This window comes from Dendrobates tinctorius, unplaced genomic scaffold (genome assembly GCF_039654945.1).
Source record: "Dendrobates tinctorius isolate UK_male_01 unplaced genomic scaffold, ASM3965494v1 ptg000022l, whole genome shotgun sequence".
Taxonomy (NCBI): Eukaryota; Metazoa; Chordata; class Amphibia; order Anura; family Dendrobatidae; genus Dendrobates; species Dendrobates tinctorius.
Window position 1 is genome coordinate 39,415,584 of NW_027361690.1, and position 15,936 is coordinate 39,431,519.

Sequence of the window (15,936 nt, forward strand, 5' to 3'; positions counted from 1 at the left end):
CAGCCCTTTATATCATACATTGTATGTGGGTAATTGTTTGGAAATAAGTACACATAAAAGAAGAAAAATGTGATCACCTCCTTCCATATCTTCTTCAGGACAGCAGAAGCAGCAGGATGCTTTCTACAAATAAGATGGAAAAATGAAGTAAATCTATAGATAATCTAGTCTTCCATATTACAACCTATGTATCAAGCACAGGTAACTAAAGGAAAGGGAGGCAAAATGTGGAATTAGGGTCTTATCTAGTGAAGGATTTAATCTAGGTGAGACTTAGGGCACCGTTACACTTAGCGATGCACCAGCGATCCCGACCATGATATGACTCGGTCAGGATCGCTGGTGCATCACTAAGTGGTCGCTAGTGAGCTGCCAAACAGGCAGATCTCACCAGCGACATAGCAGCGGTCAGGGGTCGCTACTTACCTGTCAGACGAGGTGATCCTGACGTCCTCCCGCCCGTGTCCATGCGTCGCTCGGCGCCACAGCAGGAAGCAGCCGACGAGAAATGGCCCAGGACGTTCTCGCGCGATCAGCGATAATCAGCGGGGGAGCCGGTCGGAGGTAAGTATCACGCATAGCAATATCGCTAGCAATATTGCTGCTGCGTCACAAAACCAGTGATGTTATAGCGATATTGCTAGCGATATCGCTTAGGCCTCTTTCACACATCCGGTTTTCAGCATCAGGCGCGATGCGGCGAAAAGTGTAAAAACCGGATCCGGCGCCGGTTGCCACCGGATCTGGTTTTTCCCCCATTCAGTTTCATTATTGCCGCATCGCACCGGATACCTATGCGGCGTATCCGGTTTTTGCCTGATCCGGCAAAAACAGCCTGTCCGGCGTCTGGAAAAAACGTTCCATGTAACGTTTTTTTGCAGCGCCGGACCGGCTTTTTCCACAGCGCATGCCCGGACTCTGTGAATGTTAACCCCACAAGTGCCCGGCGAGAGAGAGAGAGAGAGATCTCTCTTTGTCACCCGGACACTTGTGAGAGATCTCTCTCGCCGGGCACTTGTGGGGTTAACACTCACAGTGTCTGGGTGAGAGAGAGAGATCTCTCTGTGGGGTTAACCCCACAAGTGCCCAGCAAGAGAGAGAGATTCTCTTGCCTGGACACTAATGTTAACCCCCCATGTCTCTCTCCACCCCCCTCCCCTCTCCTCCCCTCCCCTCTCCTATCCTCTCCTCCCCTCACCTCCCTTTCAGCAGCTGTCTCATTGGCTGCCTCTGTCCTGCGGCTCCTTTAATAATGTCCGAGCCGTATCATCTCGCCGCACACACATCCGGTGTCACGGCTGCAGGCCGGATCCGGCGGCCCGGCTTTTCGCCGCACGCCGCCGGACCCCACACACCGGATGTGTGAAAGTAGCCTTAGTGTAACAGGCCCTTAAGGGAACTGCACACCTTTTGGGGTTGTTAAACCCATAACAAAGGAAACAAGGTAGATCAGCTGCTGCAGGACTGGGAATTCCCATTGTGTTAAACATTTGGTAAGAGAATGGGCAGTAGTGAATTTGACCAAGTGGTTTACTCTCTACACGTTGTAAGGTAGCGCTGTCATTCAGGTAGGGGATACTCGCTTGGCAGAATAAATCACATCCGGCACAGGTTTCTTAACATAACTCCAACAGTCCATGCAGTTTATTAGGCATCATAAACCCTCAAAGCAATAGACAGTTCATAACAACAACATAGCGTCCATGGCAGAGCTTCACTCTGCTTATCCTATGGTCACACAGGTTGTGCAATGTCCAGTACACAGGCTCCCTAGCCTCAGAGTTATATCCCCTGTCCGGGTTTACCTCATGGCTGCTTCTCAGTGCAGACATTCATTCCCTCCAGGGAACTCTCACACACACGTCTCACGTATACAGGAAGGCAGACCCATCTTCCTTCAGTCGGTCTCACGTCAGCCCAGATGAGACCTTTCATACGGACCAACCGGGTCCCAGCACTCACTCATGTGACCTACACTGGCCACCTTATATGGTCCGTAGCCACGCCCACCGGGTCACATGGCTATGACCTCATCACAGATCCTACAAGCATTCATACATTCTTTACTATGGTGTTCTAGCCACACCCCTGGGTGGATTTGTAGGTAGCTCTCCCTAACCCATTGGCATGAAACCTCAGCAGTATCATTGCTGATCAACACATACACAAGTCTTCATCTCAAGGCCACCCACCTTAAGATACATTACGATCATTCGGCATCCTACACCTATCAGGACACTGGAAATGCTTATATGCCTGTTCTGGGACACCCACACAGCGCCCCCTGGCAGCGGACAGAGTGGTCACTACACCACAGTGTTTTGAGGTTGGACTAACTACTTCATCAGGAGTCCACAGCAAACCGGTTTCTTGCATCCAACATTGGCAGCATGGACTACCACCCCTATTCTCCTACCAATTGTTTCGCAGTGCAGAAGATATCTTTGTGCACTGCTTTCTTGCTGCTTAATTTACCACAATAATTCTTCAATTGGATGTGATGATCTGAACTAGCAATGAACCTCCTAAAATCCTGAGCTCACAGAATCATTACTCACCAGGAAGGAAATGTGAGAAAATGACTCCGAGCGATAACAGGTTGTGGAGTTTCTGACTGCACCGAAATGTTTTTCTTTCCAATACAGAATAATAGTTACGAACCTGGAACTCATACGTGTAAACCTTAATCATCCACATTGGACCAAACATCTCAGCCAAGTAGGAGGCTTCATTGCTGTAAGCATAGGAAAATACACGTAATATTAGCTTTTACGACATTGGACCAAGGTTGCATCTCAAATTTTCTAATACTTATGAAATGTTCATCATATAAGATACGTAAATTCTTGTGATGTGTATCTGCTCAGAATGTATCTAAAATGAAGAAAGAAAAACAATATTGCAAATAATCTTTATCAAAATAGCCAACTGTTATGTGTATGCAGCTCTTCTCCAGACCTATGTGTCTCCCTGATGACAGACTACAAACACACCGTGTTCAGCCAGATCTTGAAGTCTCTTTGTTTTTAGGTTAGCGAGAATGGAAAGAATAAAACATGACCAGCAAAGTAGCTAGAAAATTATAGGGATTATCTGGGACCGCTGTTATTTTTGCATATGGGGTTAGGAACTAACAGGCAGGTATTTACTATCTACCTTGCTGTTTTGCCCTGTGATGATCAGAATGGTCAGAGGCCTTTCCAGCTTCCGCCAACATCACAGCGACACAGCAGAGTTTTCCCTTCTGCTCTGCTCAGCTGATGGGGCGTCTCTGCTGATGTCATACTGAGTTAAGACTGGCTCCCCACTGCCTCACTGCGTAGAGCCAGCTGTCACTCAGCACGTTGTCTGCAGTGACGCCCTGAGCAGACCGGAACAGAAGACACTGCTCTGCTGACAAGAGTGAAGCAGGGGAATCATCAGCTGAGCCGGCAGTGATTGCCCCCTTACAAAACAGGCAGGGTTTTAGTAACTATCTGCTTGTTAATTCATAGCCCTATACATGAAAAAAAAAAATAATAAATGTCCTTGATAACCCCTATAATGTTGCTCTGGTGGCAGCCATGGGCACAAAATCCACCATAAACTTTAGGAAGATTTTTCATGTTTTAATAACATTTTCTTAGCTAATACCATAGTGGGTCTTAGCTGCCACGTGTTAGACGCCTGAGGGAACATTGAGGGTGATGACAGGATGGCTGAATTTGATTTCCTGTAAGAACCTGTAAAAATATGTACCCACATACAAGTGCAAATTAAAATAGGAGCCAAGCAATAGAGTGACTGCTCTACAAAAAGATGGGAGCAAAATGGAAACCGGTCAAGTGTGCCAACGACATTCTCAGCCTGGGTTCGGCACGTTAGGCCGAGGAGTAGAGGGGATATTTCTGCTTATTTATGAGGAGATATGTAGAGGCTTTCAAAACAAAACTCCCCAACTTTAGTCACAAATGAAATCCACACGTTCCCATCTTTCCTATATTAATGAGACTATATACATTATATTTTTACATCTGCAGAATAACTTTCCTAATCTTCCAAATTTCTGCTTTGTGTCAGTCAGATTGCTGTGCTCTGAAGATTGAAAGCAGATGGCAGAGCAGCTAATGAGGAATCGTGTGGGGTCTGCTGCCTTGACGGAAGTAGTGTATTAAGGCTCAGGACTGTAACCCGTTCCCTGTTCTGTACTCCATCATATAGCATTTTCTTTATCCCACAGTTAACCCCTTATGTCCGCCACTATACATGGCGTTTGGAGAGCATATGCAATTTCCTATGTGAACAATGGCACTTGGAATTGAAATGTATTATTACACATATATTCTCACCATATAATACATGTGCCATTGAATCCTAGAGACACAGGGATAAGTGCAGAGATAAATGGGCTAAGAGTTTATCTCTGAATAATGTGCCTTACTAATATGCTGCTATGTAAAAATTCTAAGAATAAAGGCACAGTGCACACAGTCCATCCTAGAGAGGATATCCTGCGTCTGTAATATTGTGATAACAGCTTCATGAGAGGATTGGAATCCACCATATATTCTTTTTAAGCCAAGATGTCTCCATTAGTGATAAGCGAACGTGCTGGGATAAGGTGTTATCTGGCCCTACTCGGGTGCTAACCAAGTGTTTCCGGGCATGCTCGATAAATATGTTTGAGTCCCCTCGACTGCATGTCTCATGGCTGTTAGACAGCTGCAACACATGCAGGGATTACGAAACAAACAGACAATCCCTGCATGTGTTGCAGCTATCAAACAGCCACGAGACATGCAGCCGAATATATCGAGCACGCTGAAGTAACTCTGTTAGTACCCGAGCACGTTTGCTCATGACTAGTGTACATCTTTTATTAAACTGTGTCTTGTGATAAGTTGCTCTAATCAGAGTGATGAAACGCGTCGAGACAGAGACATCGTGTTTTTATAATTGTAATAGATCATATTTGAGGAGAAATGTTTGCCTTCTTCTTTGTGTTTTTGTTCTGTCTTGTCAATTCTCTCCTTATTCTAGAAATTGAAACACACGGGTGCACCATGTTGTAAGTCATTTAGGTCATTTATTATTATATTTTGAATAAAAGCTACGGTAAGTTTTATTATCCCTTTCAGTGAGTGCAATTGAATCATATTTCTGAAAGAATAAACAGTTATATACCCAACGGAGTAGAGAAGGCTGATAACAAGCAACATCAACGCCAGCGCTCAGTAGCATGTAAAACAACAATCCACAATAATAGTTAATCCCAACTTCCTCAGTGCAGAAAGGTTACAGTGTCAGGCTGGATTTCATGTTTCCTTGTCTGAATTTCAGTGGTTTACAAACTATGGAAATTGTCACGTAAGCCTGCGTTGTAAAGTCCTACAGATCGGTTTAAAATTCTCATAAAATGATTTGTTACATAGATAGAAACAATCACTGGGAAGCTGACGGAGAGACAGTGAAATCCAGCTTCATTTTTATTGTATTACTCCATTCTAGAGCTGTTTCTTTGACATCGGATATTTGGGCTGGTCAGTACCTTCGTCTTTATATACCTGTGAATGACTTTCCTCACACTATATCTAATTAAAGATGGGATAAGATTCAATGTATCCATACAGATTGGATCAGTATGGACAGCACGGTGGCTCAGTGGTTAGCACTGCAGATCAGGTTCACAACATGCAGGAATAGCTTTTTGCTCACAGAGAAGGACCAGCCCCATGATCCTTATTTGCAATGCAGAGAGATTTTAGCCACTGCACGTATTTTATTAGGAATCGCCAGCTTTTTATGGATGGCCCTTCCCCCTTGTTAACAGCAGCGGCACTATAAAGACTTGGGGGCATAACAATACAATATAGTGAAAGGCATTTACTGCGCCAGAGTTAGCAAGTGTGGATAGGTGGGCGTGCGTTGGAGGACAGATATCGGGAGGGCAGCTGCTGCTTCTGGCCTCTGTGTTTTCAGCATCTAATATCGGTGGCTTAATTAGAAGAGATATTTTGCATACTTGGAGAACCAGTAATTCCCCATGGCTCTCTTGTTGCTCTGTTTATGACCTCTCCACATTTCCACTAGGAGCTCAGTTAAGTATAGTAAGGCCCATTATGTATAACAGCTGGCAAGAACTGCTGCTGTCATTGAGATAGCTGTAAATATTATTCTGTTTGCACCGACCCGTGGGCATCATCTTTATTTAACGTGCTTCCTCCCTCTCATTCCTGCAACATGCCGATGACTGTTATCTAAGGAAGAAAACATTTACACTAGTGGAGATCAAACCAACAGATCCCTGTGGACTCCATGACTGCTAATAGTGCTGAATATCAACAAGGCACCAACATAAAACAAAATCTATTTACTTGACTTACATCTGGATGAGGCCTTGATAAAAGGCCATCATTGTCCTGTATATGGAGCCATAACTCTCTGCAATCATTTATCTCCTAGTACTTTTCACATGGTGTATAGTAACTCGCATGCTTGAAGGGGTTACATGTTTTCCACAATTCCTTTTCGTTTATAGGGTCCCACAACAATAAGAAGATCCACTGCTGGAACCATGAGTGATCAACTGTAATCTAGGCAATCATGTAACATGTGTTCAATTTCCCCGTGGCTCTACCACAGGGTAAATTAAGGCACCACTACAGTGTTTTTTATTTTATTTTACCACTGGAGTGGTGCTTTAAATCTACGGTCCCTGACCCTAATCTTATACTCGCCCTCTGCCATCTATCGTCGCAGCTCCTGTCAGTCTCCGCCAGTTTGTGATCTGCTAAACTGCTCCAGTGTTTCATGGCGTAAACTGGAGGTCACAACTCAATACAAGTCTATGAGAGCCTAGTATGAGCTTCTCACGTAGCTTATGACTTCCGGCCAGTCAGAAGCTGCGGTAACAAGATGGCACCCTGGGTCTGGAGCAGCACCGAAAACGAGGTGAAGATGCTGGAGAGTCAGTATAAGACTGGGGGGCAGGAACTTTACAGTAAAAGCAGCGCTCAAAAAACAAAACAAAACACTTGAGCGGTGCTTTAAGAATTCCATAGTTTACTTCCAAATCCACAAACTGAACGGACATGATGAACTCTTCAGAGCAAGAGACGCTGTTCATTGCAGGTCTCCCCCGTGTCTAATAGATGAAGGCCGCATTTATAATCTCAGAATAATCCATTAAATACAAATTTTCAATAACAGGCAATCTCTTACAAAGGAATCCACCATAATTTTAGAATGAGCATCTATTATCTGTAAGCACTCCTTTCTATATCTCATTTGCCAATCACCACACATAATGTATGTAACAACTGCACAGGGAACTGTCAGAGCAGCTACCGGTATACTGGAGCTTATAGACACTAAGAAGAGTTTTGCAGCGGCTGTTAAACAGGGACCTACAGACATTAACCGTTTTTCCCCTGAGCGGCAGTGGACTACAATTCCCAGGGACCCTTGTTTCAGTCAGATGACACGGCCTGGAAGGATAGAAGGAGAGAGAGTGGATTGGAGGAGGAGGGACTTGGGGGAGGGAGCTGGGCAGGAAGTGAAAGTAAATGTTCAGAGGAGAAGGAGCGTGGCAGCTTGCTGTGAGAGACGGAGCGGTGTGGATCTGCATTCCTCTACACTGCAGAGTGTGGCGGCCCCCGCTGAGATACCCGCGCTGCTGGAGAGAACGTTTTTCTGTCACCCTTTGAGGCAATTAACATCAATGACCCGGAGAGTTCTGCCGGCACTCCCACCGCATAAAGGCCTAAATCCTGCCTCCCCCAGCTGGTGTCCAGAGAACCCTCTGACCATTTGAGACACACAGTGAGTGCCCTTCTGAGACTTGTGGTTCTACCAGCGCTATTTACAGTGAGTACACTACAGCCCAGACTATTGACAGTAATATTCATCTAAGTGCACCAACGGTTCTAATTTGTGCGCCAACATCCGCTGCAACTGGGCCCCAACGTTTGGACTGAGTTAGTACAAAAGAGGGGGAACCTGCTACGTTATATTTGCAGGGTCGGAGTAGAAGTAGACTGTGATGTGTATATGACTTTTATAGAGCACCGTTACTTGTATTGTATGTTAAGCTGGTTTCACACTTGCGTTTTCTTGCGCTTTCTTGCGCTGTTTTTAGCGCAAAAAAAGCATGCGTTTTTTCCCCCTATCTTTTACATGGGTGCGCTTACACATGCGTTTGTATGCGCATCCGTTTTTTAGTAGTGTGCGCTCGGGCGCACAAAATGCATCCTGTTGCATTTTTTGTGCGTCCGACTTGCCCCAAAAAAGTTTACAGCAAAACACCCATTACAGTCTATGGGTGCGCATACATGCGCATTGTAATGCGCACGTATGCGCAAAAAAAGCATGCTTTTTTTAAAAAAAAAAGCACCAAAACCCGCAAAAAAACGCACACAAACGCATGATGCCTTACTCCTTTAAACCCACCTCAATTCTGCTGAATAGCAATAAACCTGTTAAACGGTTTTACTCCTGTTCCCTGGGTGTGTGTACTGAGCTGTGGCAGGGGTTTCTGCCAGCCCCTGGCAGAAGATAACTGTCCTTCTGCAGTCCCAGAAAGAGCTCCAATCAAGATTCGGGTGGAGGCACAGCGCCCTAGAGAGGTAAGACCCCCCCCATAACACCCAGTGTACTGTGGTAGCCCTAAAGGGGTGTTACACGTATACAACCACCAACCTATGCTATTTAAAGAGGTTGTCTTTTAAGAGAAATTGATGGTACATGTAGTAGAGATGTCATACAGTAAATGTTACATCCCTTGTCTGTATTCAGAAGAACTTTTATAGCAAAGAATCGAAAGAGTCTCCTCACTGGTGGTTGGACGGAGGATTCAAATTGTGTGTCCAAGATGTTGGATACACATCTATCAGATATTTTTGGCATATCTAATATATAATTATGTAATCAATGTCTCTTGTGAGACATCATCTTTAAAGGAGCAATTACACTTAATTGACCTTCTCAACAAACAACTGCAGTCTCTTCTGATTCTCCCATACATATACATGCTCGGCTCATCCATATCTTCAATTGGACATATCCACTGTCAGACACTTTAACTTACCACCCCAACATCATTTGTCATTAGAGAGTTGGATCAGTGTTTGCCAACTCTGGTCCTCAAGAGCCACCAACAGGTCATGTTTTCAGGATTTCCTGAAATCTACACGAGCAATAATTCCATCGCCAGGGCAATACTAAGGAAATCCTGAAAACATGACCTGTTGGTGGCTCTTGAGGACCAGAGTTGGGAAACATTGCATTAAATGATTACCAGTTGTCCTGAAATCAGTGAGCTTGACTGACTTTTTATAGGAGGTCTTTAGAAAGCATGTCTTAGAGCTCTTTCTTAGCTCTTAGAAGTAGGTCTAGTGACTTGTTCCCTAAATAGGCATCCGAATATAAATGTGGGTCATAAGAGGTTTCATCTACTGATTCATGAAGCAATAGTGAATGAGGTGAAATGCTGACATTACTCAAGCACGAAGACGATCACTTGTGCTGTCTTGTTAGACCATGACTCATAGACATGTATGGGACAGGATTTAGTAAATTATTTCCAAAATAATATGTTTGCATCGCTTCTGTTTTCAACTGGTCTTAATCTTTCACATTACTATATGATGAAAGATGATTTTATGTGCAGTCTGTTAGTTTTTCATAAAGTTCTGTTGCCAAGACAGTCTCTGCATAAGGGCATCATGTAAACTATTCCTAATGCCTATTTAGAAAAAATTGCAAGAAAATTCCTCTGAAAAAAACAAAATTAAGTCACTGACACAAAGGGTATTGCTCTGGCAGATAATGAGCCCTTGGCTTGCCGAGCGCAGAAAGTGCATATGTATCTCCTGAACTTGTCTATAGAACATAATGGGGCATAAAAAATCTAACAGCATGCTTAACTCCATGCACATAACTAGGTACATTTTTGTGCTTCCCCTGCATACCAACCACCTGCCTTCATGTATGTGTCCTATAATCGAAACTCAGGATTGGGAGCCATTTTCTAAAACTGCTATTCGATTCCTTGGTGGAGCCTTCATGGTCTGTTCTTTTCCTGACATTCATTTGAATTATTCTCTTTGAGCACATCACTTTGGTCTTTTAAAGGGGTATATTGCTAAGATATATCATAACTTTAAGATTGGTGTGTTTCCATGCCATGACTAAATGAGGTAGGAATACATCTTTAAAGGGAAACTGTCACTTCCAGAAAAGTTATTTACCTGCAGACATAAAGGTAATCTGCAGATAAATACATATTGTTTAAAACATCTGCAGCCAGCTTACAAGAGCTGCAGCTAAAGGGCGAAAATGAAGTTATATTCTCCCTGCAGCTATTCACTTCGAGTCATCGATTTAGTGCAGTGTGGATGTAATCACTCCCCCTGCACATTGACGGATAGCCTACTGTGCACACACATTCTGCATACACACTGCAGAGCAATCTGTCCTCAAAGTGCAGGGGAGTGATCACAGCAGCACTCACTATGTGGTGTGAAGCAGCTCCCCTGCACTGCCCCTGTGTCTGGAAGTGAGCAGCTGCAGGGAAAATAAAGCTTCATTTTCTCACTGTAGCTGCTGTTCCAGTAAGCAGGCTCAACATGATTTCAACACTATTTGCCTGCAGACTACATATATATCTGTATGTAAATACAGTGTCATGTTACGATCCAAAACTAAATATTACCGTAATTATACTTAAATCTTTATTTCAATGTTTAAAACTAAGAAGAGAACAATAGAAAGGAAGAAATCAAGCAAGTTTGCAACATACTTGATATTTCTATCAGACTCCATTCCACTGCTATCCCTACTTTTTTTGCATATTTTTTTTTACAGCTCGTTGCCTAGGTTATTGGCCACGGCTGAAGTCTAGCAGTGGTGGCTGAACATATGCCACATTTTTTATTGAGCTTGTAATAACTGCTCTGAAGCTGTCCCTGATTGCTGAAGAACAATGTTGGCTTCCGGTCCAGGCCAGCTTCAGTGCCCCTGTGTTCCTCTATGCTGCAGACGAAAACCTACTCTAAATAACAGTATTGGGGAGCGCAAAGTTTGGGCCAGCTGCTGCTGGTGTGAACTGTTACTTAATCAGGAACACTCACGCCCCAGCAAGAAGGAAGCCTGGAGACTGTGTTCCTAAACAATGAAGATGGGACAACCTGTTTAAATCCTTAATGCTGTATGATGATATATTCACGAGTCACTGTCTGCTTGATGACAGATATGTTTGTCATGCTGATCGCATGGTACAGCTTCAGTACCAGTGCGATCACCTGCAGGAGACCAACTGATATACACAGACAGGGTCCTGCTGTGTGACTGCTAGGATTGGAGACAACACATGAGGAGATTGACAGGGAGAGCTCCCTCCCTCTGCCAGTCCATCAATACCCCTGAAATGCAATCGCGTTGTGCCAGTGGGGTGCAATGGCAACAGGGGGATTAACAATGGCCACTGGGTCTACCATACGCTCTAGACTATCAAATCTACTAGATCAAAAAGTTTTATGCATGCCAAAATGATACCAAAAAATATTACAACTCCTAACAAGGAAAAAAATGTAACCTGTGAAAATGACAGCTTGTCCAACAAAAAATAAGCCCTCACACAACTCTATGGAAATATGAAAAAGCCATGGGTCTCAAACTATGGAATACCCCCCTAAAAAAAATCCGTTTTTAAAAAAGTATATGTACACATACTTCTATTTTTTTAAGTAGTGAATAGAGATGGGCAAATTGATTTGCAGGACTCTGGACAATCGTAGAGGTGGACAAGATGGACTTTCGAGCGAAAGAAAAAGTTTGGCTCGATCAAGTGGACCAGGTCTTTGGTTCGGGGGGGAGTGATGTTTCGCAGACGGGCGACTCTAGTTGGGATGTGAAGTTACAACACATTAAAACATTACTCCTCAAAAGATCTAGAGTGTGGTGGAACAGGCTATTCCTGGAGAAATATATATCTAACAAAATGATTCCCAGGGGGCTGAGAGTGAGAGTTATCCCCACATTTCCGATTGAGGATGATACGTTTATTTCAAAGTGGGAGGAAGCATCTAATCAATGCTCTTTAACGTTCCTACAGCTCCTTGTGAACTTCTATTCTACAAATATTGAGACACTAGACAAGTCTATTGATTTGATTCAAGATGAACTGCGTAAAGGATGTCCACCTACCAGAATTCAATCCTTTGAAGTTGAATTGGACAAAACTATGGATATGGTGGTTAAAAAGATCCAGAATAACCAGCTGACCAAATTTAATAGGGATCTTAAAGATTATCAGACCAAGAAGGTCTATTTATGGAGGAAGGCTTCTAATCTGCACCGTACGATCTCCAGTGCCTCAGTCACCTCCATGAGTGGACAGTCGGATATATCTCAAACTTCGGCCTCATCCCATGGTAATGGCGGGTCTCGTAGGCTACGTGATCACTCGTTCCATCCTTATAAAAGACATCTAATTAACCAGCCTGACATGAATCAGAGAGATAATAAGGTGATTAATTTAAGTAGCCATAACCTCACCGAGGTGGACCTGTCTTTATTGGGAAGAGGCCTTACTTTTTCACCAACTTCCAATTTTGATACCTTCACTGCTGTGAAGGATCTCAATTTGTTTGCTAGATCATTACTGTTCAAACGTTATTTTTTCAACAATGATCTCCAACATCTTTTTCCCACAGAGGAGGAACAGGAGGCTATAAGAACTCTGGAGGAACTGGCGGCTGAACATGATGAAGAGGGAGGTAAGATTCCCCCGTCTATCCGTCCACGGTCAATGAAGTTCCCTCCTTTCACCTCATGTCCTAATATAGATCTATCTGTGCGTGTGGTGACTGATGAATTTATGAAAATCCCCAGATTCAGCAAGGTGGATAATTTGACTAAAAATGAGAGAGTGAGGCTGGGATATTTACAAAATCTTTCTGATGTGGTATTGAAGCCAGCTGACAAGGGTGGCAATGTGGTGATCTGGCCTACAGCAATGTATGAGAGGGAAGCGTTCCACCAGTTAAACAACTTGGAATGTTACAAAAAATTGACATATAAGCCCCTCTCTGCATTTGCTGATAAGTTAGACCGGATTGTAAATAAGGCCGTGATCAACGGCATTGTCACCAGACAGCTGGCTTCGGCACTTATCGTTAAAGAGCCCACTATAGCAACATTGTATCTTTTGCCGAAAGTCCATAAGGACATCAAGTCACCACCAGGTAGACCTATTATATCTGGACGAGGGAATTTTCTTGAAAATATCAATAAATGGATAGACCATCATCTTCAGCCGCTAGTATCCAGTCTTCCTCCCTCTTTCCTTAAGGACACAGGAGATCTATTGAGGAAGGTCGATGGACTCTGTATGGAGAGTGATTCTCTTTTTGCTTCACCTGATGTTGAGTCTCTATATACCAGCATTCCATACCAGCATTCCATACCAGGACTCAGAGACCTCATCCTGGAGCTCTTGGAGTTCACTCTCACACACAATTTTTTTGTGTTGCAGGGGTCATTCTACCTACAGCTCCAGGGGACTGCCATGGGTGCGGCCTTTGCGCCATCCTATGCTAACCTCTTCCTGGGGCTGTGGGAGAGGGACCTTTTCCTGTCTGATGGAGAGGGGATGATTGAGCGTGTCTAGTTATGAGCACGCTACATTGACGATATCTTCTTTATCTTTCAGGGCAGCTCCATCGACCTTCAACAATTTGTGTCCACCTTGAACAGTAATGATCTTAATATCAAACTTACGTTGGTATGGGATCCGACTAAAATCAACTTTTTGGATGTGTCTATTCGAAAGGATGTGGGAGGTATAATCCAAACGGATATTTACCGTAAGGAAACATCTACCAATACCCCACTCCATGCCTCCTCTTGCCATCCGCATCATCTCATCAAGGCCATTCCAGTGGGGCAGTTCTTGCGACTACGCCGCATTTGTTCCACCGATGCGGATTTCGAATTTAGAGCTAACGAATTGAAAACACGTTTTTTGACATGCGGCTATAGTAGACGGAGTGTCAAAAGGGCCTATCAACGTGTGAAGTATGCAGTTCGCAATGACCTGCTCTACATCGTAATAGATCTGAAGGGAATGACATGGTTCGCTTTGTCACTTCCTTTCACTCGCAACATGGGTTGATGCGTGATGCTATGGCAAGAGCTTGAACCATCCTTAAGGTTGATCCAGTTCTAAGTAAATTTCTCCCGGAATATCCATCCATCACCTTTAGGAGGGCTAGAAACTTGAGGGATCAATTGGTAGCCAATCACTATGTTGACCATCGAGCACACACCTTTTTGGATGATATTCCGGCTAGGCAGGGATGTGCTCCATACGGCAGATGTGTGGCCTGCCCCAATATTGTACGGAGTACCTCATTTACTAATTATGATGGTACTAAGACATTTACTATCAAGCATCATATATCATGCACCACTCGGTACGTGATATACTATGCCACGTGCCCCTGCAGTTTAATCTATGTGGGTATGACAACACGGCAATTGAAGGTTCGTACAAGAGAACATGTCCTGGGTATACAGGCCGCCTCTGCCTGCACTTTTAAGGAATATCATGGGTGTAATGCCACGTTACTTAGTGTTCGGGGCATTGATGCCCTTAACATTAACATAAGGGGAGGTAAATTGTTCAGTCGTTTAGCCAGGTCCGAAACTAGGTGGATCTGGACATTATGTACTATCCAACCATATGGATTGAACGAAAATATTTCATATGTCCCATTCTTGTAGTCAGGTTCTGTTGAGCGTCCACGTCACTGTGGTTTTTGCTGTTTTATTCATTTTATCTTTTTAATTTTATTTTTGTAGTTATCCATATACATCATCTATTTTCTTGGAGATTGTGGGTGAAGTCCGGAGTTTGTTTGAAGATATTGAAGACAATTGGCCTGAATTGACCTACATATTCTGTTGATGTACTATGATGCGTTAATATATGTTTATTTCACATCATTATTGCTTGTGTTATATATTTCTTGTGTGTATAAGAGGAGCTACACATATATATATTTTGCTTTAATATGCTACTGTAATAGCTAGTGCATATTTTGTATGCTAGATTATTCTAGTTTACTAACATGTATATATCTGGCATATGTATGCTGTACCTCTTTAGAACTTTGCTGCTAATACAATTTTGTATGCTCTATATGATTACATGTACCATTATTAATTGCGGGTATAGGCTCTAGTATTTTTATATGTCTTTGTATTGTAGGTTTTGTTTATACCTAACTGTATATGTGTCTTTTGCTCTATCTCAATTTTTGCTCTGCATAGTGGCTATATTGTTTCTTAGGCACTATGCGGCTTCATTTCAGTATTCCATATGGTTTTTATCTTGGCGTATTACATTTGTCTATTTTTGCCCTTCTATTTGCCCCCAATCAAAATGGTGGTTTTATAGCCACATCCATTGCGCGTGTGCGCTGTCTGTTGATCGGCTGGTTGACTCCTCCCACCCGGCGGCGTCTGATCACGTGGGCCCACGTGTATTCAGCGTCGCCGTGGTGATGATTCGACCTCTGATTGGCGGGCAGCGTACACGCCGGTGGGACTTCCGGTGGGCGCGCTACTTAAACTGGGTGGTTGCGCCCACTTACCACGCCCCCTGAGGAAGGAGCTGCGGCTCCGAAACGCGCGTTGGGGACTGGATCTACCACACCGCCTTCACTAGACCCGGGTAATGACGCCATTGCAGCATCTGAGGTGTTACTGTGATGTTTACTTCTAGCACCTGCTTTATAGGAGTCCTTTCTTTATGGACTTAGGCAACTGACGCTGCCTTAATATTGGTGATGCTGACAGGGCGCTTGTTTTGAGCATTTGCTCTGTAATTTTCTTCAGTATGCCTTGCTAGGGATTTATGGGCAACAGCGAGGGTTGAGCTTTTAGCCTACATAC

At 43.7% G+C, this 15,936-nt stretch overlaps 1 protein-coding gene across 2 annotated transcripts in view; it reads right to left on the bottom strand.

Moving 5' to 3' along the window:
* Positions 1–15,936, bottom strand: part of SERINC4 (serine incorporator 4) — a 114,288-nt gene that overhangs the window by 43,198 nt on the left and 55,154 nt on the right. For both annotated transcript variants that reach the window (XM_073568613.1, XM_073568612.1), the window contains exons 10-11: positions 2,662–2,734; positions 78–123 (exon numbers count right to left, since the gene is read on the bottom strand). In XM_073568613.1, coding sequence (XP_073424714.1) covers positions 78–123; positions 2,662–2,734 — 119 coding nt within the window. The remainder of the gene's footprint in view (positions 1–77; positions 124–2,661; positions 2,735–15,936) is intronic.